General features: G+C 37.5%; 1 protein-coding gene across 1 annotated transcript; it reads right to left on the reverse strand.

Annotated features, from left to right (window-relative positions):
• Positions 1-3,530: 3,530 nt before the first annotated feature.
• Positions 3,531-4,202, reverse strand: LOC110750931 (S-protein homolog 21). The gene has a single exon (XM_021951322.2). The coding sequence runs from the start codon at positions 4,150-4,152 to the stop codon at positions 3,727-3,729; it is 426 nt and encodes a 141-aa protein (XP_021807014.1). The 5' UTR covers positions 4,153-4,202; the 3' UTR covers positions 3,531-3,726.
• Positions 4,203-20,058: the final 15,856 nt, after the last annotated feature.

Genomic DNA, 20,058 nt, shown 5'->3' on the forward strand with positions numbered 1-20,058 from the left:
GTAGGATTATGAATCTTACCAAAACGTTGGGATTTAGTTGGTGGATTGGATTATGTCTAAAAAATGTTGTGTAGTTGGTGGATTGGATTACTAAGTCATGTAATAGCACATTTTAATTAATTCAACCCTTAATTTTGTGTAGTACCCAAGGTCTAAAATATCGATGGTTTCGGAAATATCGATAGTCCAAAAACACGGAACATCGATAGTACAAGAACACCCCCTGAGGTTTTAAATTGTTTTCACAAAACTCCTTTTCATTGACTTTTCATCCAAAGATTGATGATTTTATACAAAAAAATTCCCCAAATGACAAAGTTGACCTTTGAGATTAGATTGCATATACTTCATTGAGGTTAATTTTGTCATTTGCATAAGTTTTTTTTTTCCAATGAAATCATCAATTTTTTGACAAACAATCAACGAAAATAGGTTTTGTGAAAACAAATTGAAACCTCATGGGGTGTTCGTGTAATTTTTGAGACTTGAGAGGGTTTTGTGAAAACACAAGAAACCTTAGGGGGTGTTAGTGTAAATAACTCTTCAAATTTCCACTGCCTTCATCATCTTGATATTATCGATATTATAGCGATATTTTGGCCAAATGTTGCTGAAGTGTGAGAGAAATTATTGACGTCAATATTTTCCGATATTATTTTCGATATTATCGATACTTATACGATATGTGTATGGATATGTTCGAAAATATCCTAGACCCGAAAAAACTATAATATCCTCCATATTTCAACGATATTATCGATACTTTAGTCCTTAGTAGTACCAAACATATCATTGGATTAATGTTATCATTTCCAATCCAATGATAACATCTTGTAATGTTATCATTACAAGATGTAAAATTAGATGCGAATGTGTATGTGTTTTTTTTTCCATATACCAGGCAGTTTCTTCATTTACATCCTCAATTATTTACATCTGGCTTGGTGATCCTCTAACTACAAGAAGGAACATTTTTTATTTATAATTAGTTCAATAAATTTGCAAAGTTGGGTACCATACACATTAGTAAAAATACGTTGAGTTCATGCAAATACAAAATACTAACTAGACAAATTGACCGTCAGACCAAAAACAAAAAACTAGACAACTTGACCGCGCAAGTTGGATTTGAGATGCTAGTTTCAGCAGAAGAGCAGGAATGGCATGGGCCGAGCTGAGAAAAGCAATGGATATGGAAAATGGGATATGATTTCCCCACTCCCTTTTTCTCCACTTACACTCCCTTTTGCTTTTTAATACTTTTTAATCAATTTTGTTCTTTCTCTTTCCTATTCTATCCTTACTCTACGTTAATTTCTTTTTACTTTACTTTTATATTAGTTCTTTTCTTTATACTTAATTTTCCAACTTGCACTCTATTTTCAGTATTTTTTTTTCCTTTAATCAAGTAAGAAATTAAGTTTTTTTTCCTTTTAATACTGAAAATGGAGTGTAAGTTGAAAAATTAAGTATAAATATAAAGAAATAATATAAAAGTGAAGTAAAAAAGAAATTAATGTAGGGTAAGGATAGAATAGGAAAGCGAAAGAACAAAATTGATTAAAAAGTATTAAAAAGCAAAAGGGAGTGTAAGTGGAGAAAAGGGGAGTGGGGAAATCAGCTCCCTGGAAAATTACTGGGTATTGAATGTTTTTCTCCAACTCCCCTGTTACCATTACTGATTTGGTTTCCAACGCTCAGGTCCTCCTTTTCCGGTGATCGGTTGTGGCTCGATCATGGCGGCAACATCTGATTTTATTGGGTGTTTTTGTTGTTGTTGTGTTATTTGGGCCCCTATGTCCACTGTTTTAAAGTTTGGGCTTCTTTATGTTATGTTATGTTTGGCCCGATTAGTGTAGATCGGGAGATCTAGACTCTACTTTTTGGGAGATGTTACAATGAGGAGTTTAAAATGAGGAGGTTATTTGAGGGGACTAATCCCACCATCAAAATATTTAAAATGTTTAAGTTTCATGATTTCTTTACATTTGTTAATGGTGAGATTGACCTCCTCAAATAGCTTCCTCACTTTAAACTCCTCATTATAGCCTCCCTGCTACTTTCTTTAATTTTAGTACAAGCAATTTGGGGAGGGGGATTTACAAATATTCATTGGGTGCCTCACGGTTTTAAATCTCTGCCCACGTAAGTGAAGGTGGAAGAACCCAATCAACTGAGTTATATCTATAGACTCTACTTTCTTGTTTCCTTAGAAAAGTACAAATTCTGGTTCCATGCAATTTCTCCTTATTGGGCCTTTCCAAGGGCTTTTTTTTGTCTTCCTCCGTTCCGAACGTCACAATTGATTTTAGATTAAAATTCGGTAATATCATGTATTATTATTGAAGTACGTATTAATTTTTAGTTCATACTACATTTAAAGTCCGTATTATTGTTGAGATGAGTAATCAATTGGTTTTGGGTCCAATACTTCCACATCAGAGCGTGTCATGTCCAACATTTGAGCCTATATTATTGAGATACGCACTCAATTGATTTCAGGTTGATTAATACTTGAATGAAAGAGAGTGTGTCCCCATCCAATTGTATTTGAAGTATATCATTGAGAAGAGTAACTGGAATTATGCTGTTATGAGATTGGGAAAAAAAAAACACTGTGAAGGGAACAGTGCATAGATAAAATGAAGAGTTGGAAAGCAATTGTTTTTCCTTGATACGGAAACAGAAAAAGACTGCAGATGTGGTGCAAGGCATGAATGGTCTCTATCTTCGAAGCACGTAATGGGGATTGAAAATGCCAAATGTTGGTTTTGTTGTGACTTTTGCTTTTGCACTGATAAGTTATATTCAATTCTCTGGGAGAGATAAACTTGCTTTTGTTCCACTAAGCCAGGCCACGCCGTTTTGAATCGACACATAGCCATATCCTCATGATGCTTCTTCAATCCTTTAGTACCAGCACTGCTTCATTGGGACATCGTACATTCTGCTCACAGTTTTTTCTTCTTTTTTTCCTTGTTATAAAACGCACGGGAGGAATTGTATTTCGAGGAGTTTATGATTACTTGTTTGAAATGTCAATAATAGCTCCCGTTACTTTTTTTTTGTTTGTAAAAATATCGTATGAGGATTGGGTGAGACGAAAATATAACAGTTACTCTTTCAGATCCTGTGTTCGAATCCCCCATTCTCTAATATCGCTTGTATAAAAAAGAAAATTAATAAACAGTTGGACTTGCACAAATGTTTTAGCCATGAGACACATAATGTTAATCATGGCAACGGCCCTTGAAATGGTAAATATGGAATCCATGTAAACCTGAAATTATACTATTTGGATTCTGCCTGCATTTGGCTTCTCCTTCTTTTTGATATTTTTGTTTGATAGATCTTTTGTACAATTTTACCGCAAAAAGAAAACAAAGTTCCACAGAGGAAGTTTGGGAAGAAATTTTTTTTCCAAACCGACAAAAGGCCTGCCATTAACATTCAGGTAAGCATTACAATTCCAATGCCCTATGGAAAAAAGAGTACTATTTTATTACATATTGCTTAGAGTAAACTCATAATTGAACCAAAATTGCATTACAGTCGTTTCTAACATAACACAATTCAACTTGGGGTTCCATCTGTGACTTAGCAAAGCAACATGGAAATATTTAATTTTAAAAAGGAACCCAAAAACAAAAATACCCTCCAAATTTTTTTTCCAGTAGTCCATGCACTTTGTTAATTATAATGAGAACTGTTTCCCAATCATTAATCTTACCATGAAAAATCTTTTCTCCAGTTTACTTCATCATTGCTGAAATAGAACCCATCTTCTCTGACCAACCAAGAACACTTCCTAAAAGGACCGCACCTCTGTGCATCCCTGGGAGCCTTAAAGGCTTCAAAGCTCCTTCTTGTTCGGTCCCATTTCATTGTACATTTGAAACGGTCGTTGGTGCCCCAGAAATTGGTCCTCAGCCTCCAGCTGAAATCATCATGCTCCTGAAGCGCACGTCCACCAAGATCACTGTGTTCTGATGCACACCAGATGACAAGAGGCAGGGAGGAGTTGTTTGTGAAGCCGTTGATGACTCGAATATCGTATTCGATGCCGTAGAAGTTCTGGGGTTGTAGTATTGACATGAAGATCACCAAGGACGCTAGGCCACAGATGAGGAGAATGCTGGTGAGGATCTTCATATTTTTGTGAAGTGAAGGTAATATTATGGTGGAAATGATAAATGAGCAATGCTTTTAAAGCTGGCCATAAAGAAAAAATCGTTTTCCAACTTGAAATGGTAACGTCATAATGGTATACCAACCTCCACCAAGTATTATACCAAATATACAAGTATACAAGATTTTTTTCTGTCCTAGGATCAAAGAAAGTAATGTGATACACAACATGGAGAGTGAACCAACATTTTCTCTCTTTTCTAATTCGGGAGAGGAGAAAGTGAGAGTCGAACTTTTGTTGCAGGTGTAACTGTATACGAGTAACTTGCCTAATCAATATCTGGCCACAACCCTTATGTTTAGTTATTTACATGATGTTTGACAGTGCTAGATCTGGATATAATTGGTTTTATAATATTTGAATTATATGAGACTGTTGGGTATATAGGCGATTAATATTGGTTATGCAATACGTGATACAGGTAAGATCATATGTGATATGTATAACTTCCCACCACTATTTTTGCATTGATGAAAATTTTATCCGTACAACTATGCAAGGCTCCACACGAATACCAAATAAATTTAAAGCATGCAAATGTCAATATCACATCACTTCCCAGCATTTTAGATATTATCTATTTGTGATTCGGACGTTGCTACACTTCAACGCAGCAAGCAGATATATTTCTTTCTTTTTCAGCCATTAACTTTGATGCGAGATCTTATAATTCAAGTGATTAAAATTATTTATCTCAATTTGATACTTAACTTTCATTTTGTCGAATACGAAGATAAGACCTCGAGTATATAGATAAATAATTTTAATCACTTGAATTATAAGACTACACAATATCCATAAAACCCACTAAAAATAACACTTAAGTCCACACATAAATGCCGAAAATCATAGCATTTTATGTTTCGTGATGAGGAGTGAGATGCATGAATTGAGTTTTTCTTTTAATGTTGAATAAGTATTTTATGTTTTGAGATTGATTATTATGCTTGAATGACATTTAGTATTTATATTTTTTTTATAGAATATTTTGGCTCAATAAGAATTAGTATATATGTATTGTATTATTTATAATTGGCTTATTATCACAAAACGTCCCTAAGGTTTACGAAACTATCAGATTGCATCCTTAATGTATTTTTGTGTCACTCGTGGTCCTCAAGATAAGTATGTGCGATCACAAATGCTCCCTGCCATTAGGTTCCGTCAAAAACTCCGTTAGTTTGCTGACATGACATATATATATATATATATATATATATATCACAAAACATCCATGAGGTTCACACACCTATCACAAATGGTCCCTACGAAATTTTTTAATTTTTTAATTTAAAAATTATAAAATTTTGGTTTTCTTTTTAAAATTATTTATAAATGAAAAAACCATTTATAGAAGGATTTTAATCTTGAGGATCATTTTTGAACCCTAAACTCTTAGTTTTTTCATTTTTAAATTATTTTTTAAAAACTCCACTAGTTTGTTGATGTGGCATATATACGGAGCCCACATCTACAATAATATAATGTCACATGTATTTAAAATATAATATATATTTTTAAATTAATTTTTTTTTTAGGGACTATTTGTGATAGGTGTGTGAACTCAGGGATGTTTTGTGATATATATATATATGCCACGTCAGCAAACTAACAGAGTTTTTGACGGAACCTAACGGCATGGACCATTTGTGATTACACATACTAACTTTGAGGACCACGAATGACACCAAAAAACATTAAGGATGCAATTTGATAATTTCATAAACCTTAGGGACGTTTTATGATAATAAGCCTTTATAATTTTTTTAATTAAAATAAATCAATGTTCAAAAGGCTTACCCTCAATGTTTCAAGGCTTACGCATCGCCTTTTAAAACATTGCTTTTCAGCAAACCTAATCTGAATTTTTATGTGACAACCAGGACTGCCACGAGTAATAATTGGGGATTGAAAAAGATCCATTAAACTAAGACCAAGTTGTAGGCTGGTGGATAAACATGAAGAGTAATCTAGCATATCTCAAGTGGTGCCAGTGGCAGCGTTTTGCTGTTAAAGAGCCGCACATGATAGAATAAGAGGTGGTTTTTATCCGTTCTTTGTTGTCCATAGATCTTCTGTATGGCTTAAAGCTAGAAATCTAGGCAAAACGACAACAAAGCCAATGATATGGAATCTTCTTTGTTGTTGCCAAAACCTATGATATGTAATCTAGTATAATGATCATGGCAGAAGAATTTCTTTTTGCCCAACATCCCAACACTTTCAAAATTGAATGCCGACGACCTTAATTCAGCCACCTTTCCTTTCTAAATATTCTAGGTCTCTTTTATCAGGCTTTGCTAGCACTTCAAATCACTTAACAAAAAGAAAAAAGGAAAAGAAGAAAAGCTATATAGCACTTGAAATTGGACTTGTCTAAAGTCCAACCCAAGTGTATACGGGCCTTTGCCTTTGTGTTTATCTATTTCTTCTGGTTGGGGCCAGTGAAACATTTCTAGGATTTCTTCATTTCTTTGGGATGAATTTTGTAATGGCCAGCCTATATAAAAGTTTTTGGGCTTGAGGGAGACAATTGACCTTGATACCATACTCCTTTAAGTAATAGGATTGGGTTAGCTTAATCCAATGCCATTATTGTTGCTAAACAATGAATAGGAATATGATAAAAGGTAATCCTAGGTACTGTTTAATGTGCATTTTTGTATCATAACTTTTTTTTAGTACAAGTGATAGTCTAAATTACATGGGAGGAAGGTTTCTCACATACACTCTCACACAACTAAGATGTCATGGGGGTTTGAACTCATGACATCTTATCTGCAAGTTAAGGCCCTTTTTCACTTGGCTAGACCACGTTGGCCTTTGTATCATAACTTACTCCTATATTTGAATGTGCATTTTTTTAAAGGATAACTTATACTATATATAGTTAAGGTGGGATACATAATCCCAGTACTCCAATCGTTGACCTCATATCCAGACCCAGGAACAAGGACACAAGTGCTAATAAAGGATACTTATCGGCAATGTTTGGTAACTAAGATTTGATTGAATTAGGAAATAGGATTGGATCACATTTTGGATTGGAAATGATAAGTATCCTTTATTGGCACTAGTTTCACATGTCATGATTCCTGCTCTTGGCACTAGTGTCATACGTCATGATTCCTACTCTTGAGTCTTGGGTTTGAGGTCAAGTGGTTGGAGTAGTGGGATTAAATATCCCGCCTTTTTTTATAGGATAAGTTATCATATAAAAATGCACATAATACTTTTTTTATTTTTATTCTAGGCAATTGAATCTACTGAATTGTTGTTCAGTTATGGGAATATGGTGGGATTAGCTTGTGTCCTATCCGCATTCATTTTTTAGCACCAAACATGGCATTGGATTTAGCTAATCCAATCCTACTACTTATCATACTCACCAAACAATGTCATCATTGCCAATCCAATATAATATAATACAATCCAATCCTGTCACCATTATGAAGAGCACAAAAATGGCTAATAACATATCGATTTTGTCCTATAAAAAGTGGTCATCTTCAATCTTGAACGCAGGTTTCCTCCCTATATAGCAAGGAGCGTTTGAGTACTAAAGAATTTGTCTCCAAGTTTGGAAAGGCTTACACGATAACATTTCTCATTTGTGCATCCATATATTGTTTTTGGAAATAAATCTTAGAATAAATTGCTGGCGGCCAAAAATCAAAGGACTAAAACTATAATTGGAATAGACACAAACTCTTATTAATCCAAATATTAGGTTCTCAATGATTGGAATCTAATTATACCTTTAATTTTATATAAGAAAATGTGGTAACATTGTTAGCCTTTAGATTTCCAGGAGAATTAGGAAATGGCTTATCTAATATACACTAGCCGTGGGGAATTTGTACTATAAAATGAACCACAAGGCCCTCTTGAACTTTGTCCTGCTTCAATCAAAAGAATTCCAGAAGAAAAAAAGAACCATTTCCCCGCAGGAAACAAAAATGAGCCCTCCTATTAGAAATGTTGTTATGGCACTGCTAGTTGTGCTTTTAATTACAAGTACTGAGGCTGACGTGTTGGAAAATTGGCTCACATAAAGGATATAAGCTTCGGAGACAGAACAGGAAGCGACCGGTCGCAGGAGACTCTGCCTAAAAGCGACCGGTCGCACGAAGAATACGACCGGTCGTTTTCAGGCAGGTTCGAAGTCTGGAGCAAGAACTTCTGGGGACCAGTCGCCAGCTCATGCGACCGGTCTCTTTCGACTCTGCCAAAAAGCGACCGGTCGCAAGAGGCCAGCGACTAGTCGCCCAACACGTGTTGTTTCAAATCTGCACTGTTTCTCAACAGTTTCTTTAGTGTGCTATCATTTTCTACCCACTTGCAAGGATATTTTAAGTCACTTCAGACTTAAATGAAAGGTGGCAAGTTGCTGGGAAGCAAGGAGAGCAAATTAAGGAAAGATGTTGGCTTGTTTCAAGGTGTTCCTATCCTATGGTCCTTTATTGGGTAGCTGAACTTGTAGCTGTCATTATCTAGCCCTTTGCCTGCCTAAGGTGTGAACTACTTCAGTAAAACAAGGGCAAAACGTGGGAAGATGTGATTAGGCTTTTCTCAAGTCCAAGGGGTTGTGTATTTGAGAGAGGAGGAAGCAAGATAGAAGTGTTGGAGTGAAGTAGCTGGAAACTAGTGAGTCAAGTAGAAGAGAGAGTTCTCAAGTGTATCAAGGTGTTGAGCAAGGGTGAGAGAAAAATAGATTGTGAGGGTAGTGTTCTAAGGGGGTTTTTAGTTGTAAACCAAAGTTGTAACCTATTTTCATTAGTGAAATTTCTCAAGGGGATCACCAAGAGGATGTAGGCAAAATTTTTGCTGAACCTCTATAAACACTTGTGTCATTTGTGCTTGGTTATTTTCAGTGTGTGTGTGTAAGATTCATCCATCATTGAGTCTTGTCCATAGTCCATCAACAACAAGGTCTAAAGGGGAGTGAATTGATCCTAATTCACAACAAGTGGTATCAGAGCTGCGTTGGCAGCTGTGCTAGTTCTTCTTTTGGAGTGCTAGTGTGTTGAAGATGGCAAGTGACAAGGAAGTTGATAGTGGTGGCAGTTCACAGCAGTTGAAGCAACCACAAGCAACAAGCATGAAGGTGGAGTTAAAGCCTTTCACAGGGAAGGAGAACTTCACACTTTGGCAACGAAGGATGAAGTCAGCTCTTTGTTTGTGCCTGATAAATCACGGCCATGAGCTGGCCGAAGGAGCCCTTTCTCTCGGCCCTGGCGCTTGTTCGTAGAGGCTGAAACACAGCGTTTCGCCAGGGCATTTCGCCTTCCTTAAAGAATAAAAGAAGAAATGCTAAAGCATGATCATCTCGGCCTCAAACGTAGGCCGAGGCCGAGGCCAAACAAAATTGCGGCCAAGGCATTAAAGGCAAATCATCACGTGACAACAGGGTCCCAGGCTTCATTTAATGAAGTAGTGCCTGTTTAATGCAGCGAACCCATTGACCACAAAGTAGCATTTAATGCATGAGGAAAGGTGGGAAGTGACTGAAGTCAGGATTTGGTGATGAAGATCAGAGTGATTAGACGTGGACATTCTCACAAGGATTCTGACAGCTTGAGATGTTGGTTCACCAGCTATCCAGGCAATAAATGCGTCTCCACGGCCAGAGGTTCAAAACCCACGATCGAGAGCGGCGGCCGAGATTCACCGGGATTTCTGGAGTCTCACCACCATACTTCACGATCCCAAATGTCGATTGGACTGCCCACTTGCGCTAATCAGACTCCACAATGCTTAAATTCAGCCTCGATTACTCATCCAGGGACTCTTCCTATAAATACAAGACTCGAGCTACATTCAAAGGGTTCAACACCAAAACAAGCCTCCCACGGAGCAACTTATTTTTTCCTGTAATGCACTTTCAATATCTTTACTTGCTTTCCTAGGAGTAGTGTTAGATTGTAAGCAGAATCCATTCATCAATATATCATACGACCCTTGATTTCCAAGGCGCCGGAGCACCATCCTTGTTGTTCGTTCACTCACCCCATATATCACACGACCGTCGCTCCCTGAGCAGCGCGCCGGAGCACCGCCCAAAATCCACCACCAACACCATCACTCGACGGCCTTGTAGTTCAGGCCGTGAACCTAACAGCCGAGACCAGTTCCTCTCTCGGCTACAATCGTTTGACTAGGAAGACAGATTAAACAGGCGCACCATTCATCCATCCAACACTCATCGAAACATCAACGCACGGTGAACCGTGCTGGCACGCCCGCGCACAACCGCACCGCACCCAAAAGCAGGAAACCCCGTGTTAACGCACATCCCCTCGGCCCGGAACTCCAGGCCGTGAGATTCGCGCGGCAGACACTCTTACACAACAAAATCTCCATGTTGTGTTAGTTGGCAAGGAGAAGAAGCCAACTAGCATGACAGATGATGAATAGGGAGTACTTGACGAGTTAGCTAGAGGAGCCATCGAAAACTACCTCTCCGATGAGGTGCTCATCAACGTGATGAAGGATACGGCGAAGCAAACATAGGAGAAACTCAAAGAGATGTTTGCAGGGAAGTCGCTGTCCAACAAACTCTTTCTCAAGGAAGAACTCCTAAATCTTAAAATGGAGGAGGGAGGAAATCTAATGGAACATCTAAGTAGTTTCAATAGATGTGTTGCTGACTTGCAGAGAATGGAAGTTAATTATAGTACGGAGGATAAGGCTCTCATGTTATTGACATCCTTACCTCCGTCCTATAAGCACTTCCGAACCACTCTTATGTTCGGGAAGGTTACTCTGGATTTTGAGCCTGTGGTTCAAGACATCATGAGACACCATAGGATGGCTCAACGTTCGAGAGAGAACTCTCAAGGTGAAGGTCTAGTTGCAAAGACCGGAGAGAGAGGCTGTTCAAAGAAGCGTGAAGGCAAGAAAGGCAACAGAGGAATGTCCAAATCCAAGGCAAAAGACGGTTGTTTCGAATGTGGGTCAAAGGAGCATTGGAAAAAGAATTGCCCCATATGGAATGAGAAGAAGAACAAAGGGAAGAATGCAGCAAACACAGCTGAGGAAGTCACAGAGAGTGATGGTGAGCTTTTATGTGTGAGTAGCAATGTTAAAATAAATGCATTGGCTAATTCTTCAAGTTGTTTCTCTTCCGATTGGATTTTGGATTTCGGATGCTCATACCATATGTGCTCAAACAATGAGTGGTTTGACACGTATGAGAAAGAAGATGGTGGTGAAGTTATGATGGGGGATGGCTCAATTTGTAGAGTCAAAGGCACCGGTACAATCAAGGTGAAGATGCATGATGGGGCTGTTAGGACGCTTGGAATGATAAGGCACATTCCAAAGTTGCGTAAGAATCTCATTTCCGTTGGAACTCTTGATAAGAATGGTTATTCATTTAAAGCCAATGGAGGGAAACTCATAATCTCAAAAGGTTCACTTGTGGTTATGAAGGGAGAAGTTCAACCTAATTGCCTATATAGATTGTGTGGTACAACAATTACAGGTGGAGCAGCTGTATCCACAAGCAAGGACTCGGAAGATGAAACTCAGCTTTGGCATTTGAGGCTAGGGCATATGAGTGAGAGGGGTATGCAAGAACTACATAACAGAAAGTTGTTGAAAGGTGTTCAAAGTTGCAAGCTTGAGTTCTGCAAATATTGTACCATGGGAAAGCAATCAAAGGTGGCTTTCAAGCAGCGAAACAAAGAGGAAGAAAGCACGGGTGTGCTAGACTATATTCACACGGATGTATGGGGGCCATCACCGGTTAAATCAAAGGGTGGAGCTCGCTATTTCGTGACTTTCTTAGATGATTTTTCAAGGAAGGTGTGGGTCTATTTCATGAAGGAGAAATCCGAAGTCTTCACCAAGTTCAAGGAGTGGAAGGCAGAAGTAGAGAACCTAACCGGAAGAAAGATCAAGATCCTAATGAGTGACAATGGTGGTGAATATAAAGACAGCAAGTTCCTTGAGTTTTGTAAAAATGAAGGCATTAAGAGGCACTTTACTGTGAAGAAGACGCCCCAACAAAATGGAGCTGCGGAAAGGATGAATAGAACTCTCACGGAGCGTGAGAGATGTATGAGGATTCATGCGGGATTGCCCGAGTCATTTTGGGCGGAGTCAGTTAACCACGCTGCCTATTTGGTTAACCGATCGCCTTCTAGAAATCTTGAGTTCAAATGTGCAGAGGAGGTATGGTCTAATAAGTCAATTGATTATTCAAATCTTAAGGTGTTTGGATGCAGTGCATATGCACTTATTCCTAGTGATGAAAGGTCCAAGTTGAAGCCAAAATCCCTTGAATGCATTTTCATCGGTTTTGAGAGTGGTGTGAAGGGCTACAAGCTATGGGATCATGTGAACCAAAAGAAGATGCTCAGCAGGGATGTTGTGTTTGATGAGAAGACTATGCCTATGAACAAAGTCAAGAATTCAGAGGCAAAGGAGGATGTTGTTGAGAGAGAAACAACCATTGAAGTTCCACTCAATAAGGTGTTTAGGGAAACTTCACAAGAACAGCCAACTGAAGACGTTCAAGAGGAGGTGGAGTCCGACATTGAGGAGGAAGATGCTGGGCAACAACAACAAATTCAAGAAGAAGAAGAGGCTCAAGAACAGGTGGAGCCATCATCTATAGCTCGGTCCAGGCCCAAGAGAACCATCAAACCACCTCAAAGGTTTGGATGGGATAAGGACGCAGTTCACTATGCCCTAAATGCTAGTGAAGAAGAACCAACCACGTTCCAAGAGGCTGTTGAGAATGAGGAACGGGAAAGTTGGATGGAAGCTATGATGCAAGAGATGGAATCTCTACACCAAAACTCAGTTTGGGAGTTAGTTCCTAAACCCAAAGGTCAAAAGGTTATTGGCTGCAAATGGGTGTTTATGAAGAAAGAAGACATGCATGGGAAAAGAGCCACCATATTCAAAGCTCGGTTGGTGGCCAAAGGATACTTGCAAAAGGAGGGAGTTGATTATGATGAAATTTTCTCTCCGGTTGTGAAACATACTTCTATACGGCTACTACTCTCCTTAGTAGCTCAAGAGAACATGGAGGTGGAGCAAATGGATGTGAAGATTGCATTTCTCCATGGGGACTTGGAGGAAGGTATCTACATGAGCCAACCTGTTCGTTGAAGCAAGCAAAGAAAATCTGGTTTGTAGGTTGAAGAAGTCTTTGTATGGGCTGAAGCAATCTCCAAGACAGTGGAACAAGTGCTTCGATTCTTTCATGATGAAGATTGGGTATAGAAGATGTGAATCAGATTGTTGTGTATACACTCATGCATTCAAGGATGAGTAGTAGGGTTCAAACACCAAAACAAGCCTCCCACGGAGCAACTTATTTTCTTCTGTAATGCACTTTCAATATCTTTACTTGCTTTCCTAGGAGTAGTGTTAGGTTGTAAGCAGAATCCATTCATCAATATATCATACGACCCTTGATTTTCAAGGCGCCGGAGCACCATCTCTGTTTGTTCGTTCACTCACCCCATATATCACACGACCGTCGCTCCCTGAGCAGCGCGCCGGAGCACCGCCCAAAACCCACCACCAACACCATCACTCGACGGCCTTGTAGTTCAGGCCGTGAACCTAACAGCCGAGACCAGTTCCTCTCTCGGCTACAATCGTTTGACCAGCAAGACAGATCAAACAGGCGCATCATTCACCCATCCAACACTCACCTAAACATCAACGCACGGTAAACCGTGCTGGCACGCCCGCGCACAACCGCACCGCACCCAAAAGCAGGAAACCCCGTGTTAACGCACATCCCCTCGGCCCGGAACTCCAGGCCGTGAGATTTGCGCGGCATACAGACACAACATAACTTTCGTAAGTACATCTGCTAGTTGATACTCGGATGATATAAACGGAAAAGAAACAATCTCAGCATCCACCTTCTCTTTAGTAACTCGTACCTTGAGCCATCCCACAATACTCGGCTTCGACACTAGATCGAGACACTACTTTTTGCTTTTTACTCCAAGTAATAAGATTACCACCAACAAATGTGAAATACCTAGACGTAGAACGTCTATCAGTGATTGAACCAGCCCAATCAGCATCCGTCGTACATCCTTCCACATATGTATGACCATACTTGGAAAACATTAATCCCTTGCTAGAAGTTACTTTCAGATACCTCAAAATACGCATCACAGCTCCCATATGATCTTCACTAGGAGAATACATAAATTGACTCACGACACTCATTGCATATGCAATATCATGACGTGTATGAGCTAAATAAATAAATTTCCCCACAAGTCGTTGATAACGCTCTTTATCAGTAAGGACTTGATCAGGATACAACTCCAACTTATGATTTTGTTCACTAGGGATATAAAATGCAATGTCACAAAGTGAAAAAATAAAATAAAATATGTTTACGCGAATGTTGGAAATGGGAAGAGATCAAAATTCACATGGGAGTTATCTTGTGCCATGCCTTATTCACCACCAAATTTGTAGTCCCGCATTGGGTTGTGTCTTTAACAGATACATGTTCCAACATGTCAGTATGTCAATTTAAACATCATTAATCCTCATACCGTGAATAATATCGACTTCGCAGGACATAGCACTATATTTGTGTGCATTTCCTGAGAGATAAACACACATAATTTGCCAGAAATAAAATTCCTGGTAGGGGTGATATTCTTTTTCAACGACATTGCAATCCAGCAAGCCTCTCTCTGCACAAAGAGTAAGTGTTTCATTATTATTTGTTATTTAATTTCATGTTTTTATTTCATTCCGTATTGCTAGATTATTTATTTAATTAGTAGAATAAATTATTATTATAAAACTAATTGTTGTTTCGTCAACAATATTATTAGAAAACTATGCCCACGAGATCAAATTTTTTTTTCCTTTTTTAACCAATAGATATATAATATATATTACATACAAACATTTTAATGTACCGGAATATTATCATAAAACTGTCCTCACGAGATCAAAAGATTTTTCCTTTTTTAACCAATAGATATATAATATATATTACAAACCAACATTTTAATGTACCGGAAGGAGGATCATATACAAGTGCTAAGGGGTTTCGTTTAAAATGTTAAATTTGACCAACCCCGATATGGTTCACTATAGTCACCCTAAGAAATGGAGATAATAATGGATGACGGTGGCTGATGGAAGTGATTAAGGTATGATATAAGAAGGCTGATGAAGTAATTGAATCATGATTAGAAGGTAATTAACAATACTTAAGCTTATTAAATTTTAAATATAACCCTATCAAATTTCTCAAAAATCATCAGGACATGATGTAGGTGATTAAGGCATGATGGAAGCTGACGGAGAAAATTGAGGCATAATTGAAAGCCACTCTTTGGATATAAAAGCACACAGTTGAACGTTCCGAGCAGTAGACTCTTAAAAGAACAAAAAAAGATAAAAAGAAATCCGAGTGCTAGAAAAATGAGGGGATCAACAGTTCTGCTGTTGCTTGTCTTAGGGTTTATAGGCCAAAATGGCCACTGCATTGATATCTTCCCTGGAAAAAAGCACTTTGTGCGAATTGTGAACCAGCTCGAGAAGGAACACCTCGACTACCATTGTCGATCGGCAGACGATGATCTTGGCCTTCGCAGCCTTCTCCCCAATGGGGAGTGGGAGTTTGGATTTCGCAATGACTTCCTCAAGACACACTGGGACTGTGATTTTTGGTACGCAAATTACAGTGCTCATTTTCGAGCGTTTGCCCTGGATGATGATTTTTTGGAAAAATGTGGTGGGGCCCACTGCATATGGGCGGCCAGAGAGGATGGAATATCCTTGTATAGCATCACAGAGAACGAATGGTATATAGAGTTGGGCTGGACAGAAAACAAACCACACCTTTAAGAAGATATATGATGAGATGTGTGCCAAGTCATATGGTTTTGCTAGTTTTCTGTTTCTTTTCTTTTGTTTTTGTTTTTAAATTCTCCGTTACAATTGCTAGGTTTTTTTGTTCATCATACGACAAGGAAAATGTCGGCCATTGGGATCTTATTGTATGCAGTAAGAGGAAATGTTTTTGTTTTCATTGTTATTTCTTTTTTGCTCGGTCTTCTTTCTCATTCAAGTTTTTACATTTTTTTCTTGGATCATGACTTAATCATGAGCAGAAAATGGGGTATATATACTCGGTAGATATAAGTTATAACGAAATAATAGTCATGATGTTTCTTTTTCTAATTAAACGAGGAGTTCAAATCCTCTGCTGAACTGTAGTCCTTTATGTGTTGAATTAAGTAATTATATATGTCCAAACTATGTTATTTTAAGCGACTATTAAAATGTAATAGCATTATTGCTAATTTTTTAATACAAAACTTTAAATGCTAGGGGCTTGTAGCTCAATTGGTTAAGAGCATTTATCCTACACTAGAGGTCCTAGGTTCGGTTCCCCCCTCCCAATATCTCTTGTATAAAAAACATATTAAACCCTAAATCAAATTTCAGAAACTAGTTCAAAATTTTTAACATGCTCAACCATTTGAATGGTTAAAATTGACTCAAAATTGAAAAATCATATCTAAAGCTCGAAAAACTATTATATGCTAGTAGTTGGATTTTCTATTTAGACCCACACTTTTCTTTGTTCATCCCCATACTTAAATCATTAAGCTCTTAAGTTTTATTATTGTGTAAAAAGATAAAAAAAACGTCATTCAACTTAATACTTAACCCTAGTACATCTATACACACACCCCACCACTCTCCATATTAAGTTTTAGAAAAACACAAACTCCTCTACACCCTATTGCTAGATTACTCTTCTATTTCAATTCAAGAAACCTACTACACTCTTATTTTCTCTTCACAAACCCTAAATACTGTATGCAAAGAGTGGCTTCTATGTCGTCAATTAAGGTATGTAATGTGAGATTATTTCTTGGTTGGGACTCCTCCCAGAATTATTAAGTAATAATGTGAGGTTGAGATGAACTTAGAGTGGTGAGGGGCAAGATAGCGGAGTTTGGGGTGTGAGGCTGATGAGTTATTTATTTATTTATTTTCTGATGGGTGTGTATTTAAGAGTAATTTGGGAAGATAGTGTGGTTTTCTTAGAAATTGTGAAATTTGAATTAGAAGTTGGGGGGAACTTAGAATATGGAGTGATAAAAAGAAGTGTGGGGTTAAATAGAAAAACTCTATATTATCCTTCATGAAATAACATGTCTATGTCTATTTGCTCATTAAATAATATTTTTTTAGAAGCTCATTAAATGATATTTAGTTCAACATGAAATTAGTAATTGTATGTAGTCTAAACTTGAAACCCCAATATATTTTGGAATTCAAAATTTTTCAGAATATCGAGATACAGTCTAATTCCAATCCAACTTTTTTCAAAATTTTCGTATCGAAATCGGATTTCCAATCCGACTTGCAAGTTGCACCTCTAGTCCTATTGGACGTCACACCACATTATTAACTATAATCGGCTGTTGTGAATTATAATGTTTACTTTCTGTCGAAACAATTTTTTCTAGAATATGCATACAACGGGGATAACATCTATATTTCTTTTGTAAGAAAAATATATTATAGATTTCCATTTGTTAAAAAAAAGTAGCGACCTGAAGAGCAGGTTTTCTTGTCCATTAGGTAGCAAGGCAGGAATCTCATATATCTGATTCGGGAAGGTTACATACCAAAAAACATTTGCGTCCATATTACATTAACCGTTTCTTTTAAAATGCTTAATTTATATTCCGTTGTTACTTAAGATGTTTAAGCTGCATTCCGCTATACTATATATGAAAAGAAAGACAACGGTTTTGTGTGTGAGACTTGGGGAGAGAGTGAAAAATCTTTTTCGAGTACAAGCGATTGGGAGGGGAGGTTTTTACACAAATATATTTACAAAGGAAAAAAAATAAAGAAAAAAATATAATGAAAAAAGGTTGGCTCGTTGAAACTGGGGAAGAGCTCCTCTTTGCAACCAATGAGGTTTTGACACTTGTCAAATTTTTTTGTTCTATTTTGTTGAAACTTTGTCTGACAAGTGTCAAAACTCCATTGGTGTTAAAGAGGAGCTCCTCCTCAATTTTAAAGAGCCAAGCCAAGAGAAAATCAAAGTTCATGGGGGTGATTAAGGGATGACAGTGGTTGATGAATCTGATGGGGAGAAATAAATAAGGCACATGATTGGATAGCTGATTACGCTTACTATAATTTGAATTATCCAATCAAATTCCTCAGAAATCAAGGGTGATTGAGCATGATTGAATAGCTAATTCAGCTTATTATGATCTTTCGAGTATCCAATCAAATTCCTCAGAAATCATGGCTGATTGAGATGATTAAAGGAGGTCTGATATGTCTGCTGCTTAAATCAAATCCCTCAGAAATCATGGCTGATTGAGGTGATTAGTTAAGCTGATTTAGAGAACAGAGGCATAACTGGAAGACAATTAACAGTAGTTTAGCTGGTCATTTTTAGATTATACCCTATAAAAATTCCTCAATAACGACTATTGATGGCAATGATCAAGGCATGACTCTTGAGGCTGATGGAAGTAAAATTCAAGCTCATGGAGAAAACTGAAGCATGATTGAAAAGCATATCCTTCGCTATAAAAAGCACACAGCAAGAGCGCAATGCACAGAGTGGACCAAATTATATGTCGACTACCATTAGAAAAATGAAGGGATCAACCCCAAGATGGCAGCTGCACTTTTTTTCGGTCTTGCTTGCCCTAGCCTTTGTTGGTCAAATTAGCTGCTTTAATCCGCATCCAATCCCCGGGAGAAAGCACTTCGTCCGTCTTGTTAACAATCTCCAAAACAGGCAACTTTTGGTTAAGTGTGGATCCGAAACTCCATATGATCTTCTTGGTGAGCATCTTCTTGGCACCAATGAGGAGTATGAATTTGGATTTCGCATGAACCTCTACCGCACTAAATTTTACCGCTGTGATATGTCCTACTCCAATTACCATAATCGCTTCGAAGCATTTACAGCCACTAAACATTTTCTGGAAAAATGTGGCGGAGTTCATTGCATATGGAGGGCGCAAGAGGATGGGATATCCTTGTACAACAGCAAGCATGATCAGTGGTCTCTGATGTACCGTTGGGAAATACAGAGAATTTAATAGATGAAGAAGATGATGAGACCCCAAGCTTAGCTTTCTTTCTGTGTTAATGTACCTAAACAAATAATTTGATATTAATGGCTTTGTTTCCCCCTGTTATCTTGTTTTTGAATATAAGCGATAGTCTAAACTATGGATCCAGATCCTCTGCTCTGATTTTCTCTGTCATGATTTGCTTTACTTTTGTTCTCCATACACTTCTTCATTAAAATTTAATTTAAGGGATTTAAGTTGACACATCATCCTAAAACAAAACCCAATTTACTCCTAATTAAAAGGGAAAAAAAATGTGAATTTACCATATTATCCTCATTTAATTAATAATTTCAATTCTTAATGTTTGAATTAACCAATGACATTTTCTGGTATTTTGAATGTTTCACCATTCTCTGCCTTTTGGTTTATATTAATTTGCAACATATCCAAAGTACATATTAATTTTCCACTATATGATATTTTAATATAATTTCTATAACATATGTTATTCTTATTCAATAATATGTGAGAATTATTTGTATAAGATTTGAATTTTATGTGTCTTACTGAAAATTTTGTAAAAAATACGTGTACAAAACATTAGAAATACATATGTACATGTACAATACGACTATTGTATGTTTACTTTTTTTTTAAAACATGAGACGTGTATAGAACACGAATGTATTGTTGAAAAATACGTATATATATATACATATGTAAAAGACTATAGCCGCTTTTCTATACTATTTATTAAAGGCAATTTAAAAAAAAAACCCAGTAACTCCCCTT

This window comes from Prunus avium, chromosome 1 (genome assembly GCF_965620075.1).
Source record: "Prunus avium chromosome 1, drPruAviu1.hap1.1, whole genome shotgun sequence".
Lineage (NCBI taxonomy): Eukaryota > Viridiplantae > Streptophyta > Magnoliopsida > Rosales > Rosaceae > Prunus > Prunus avium.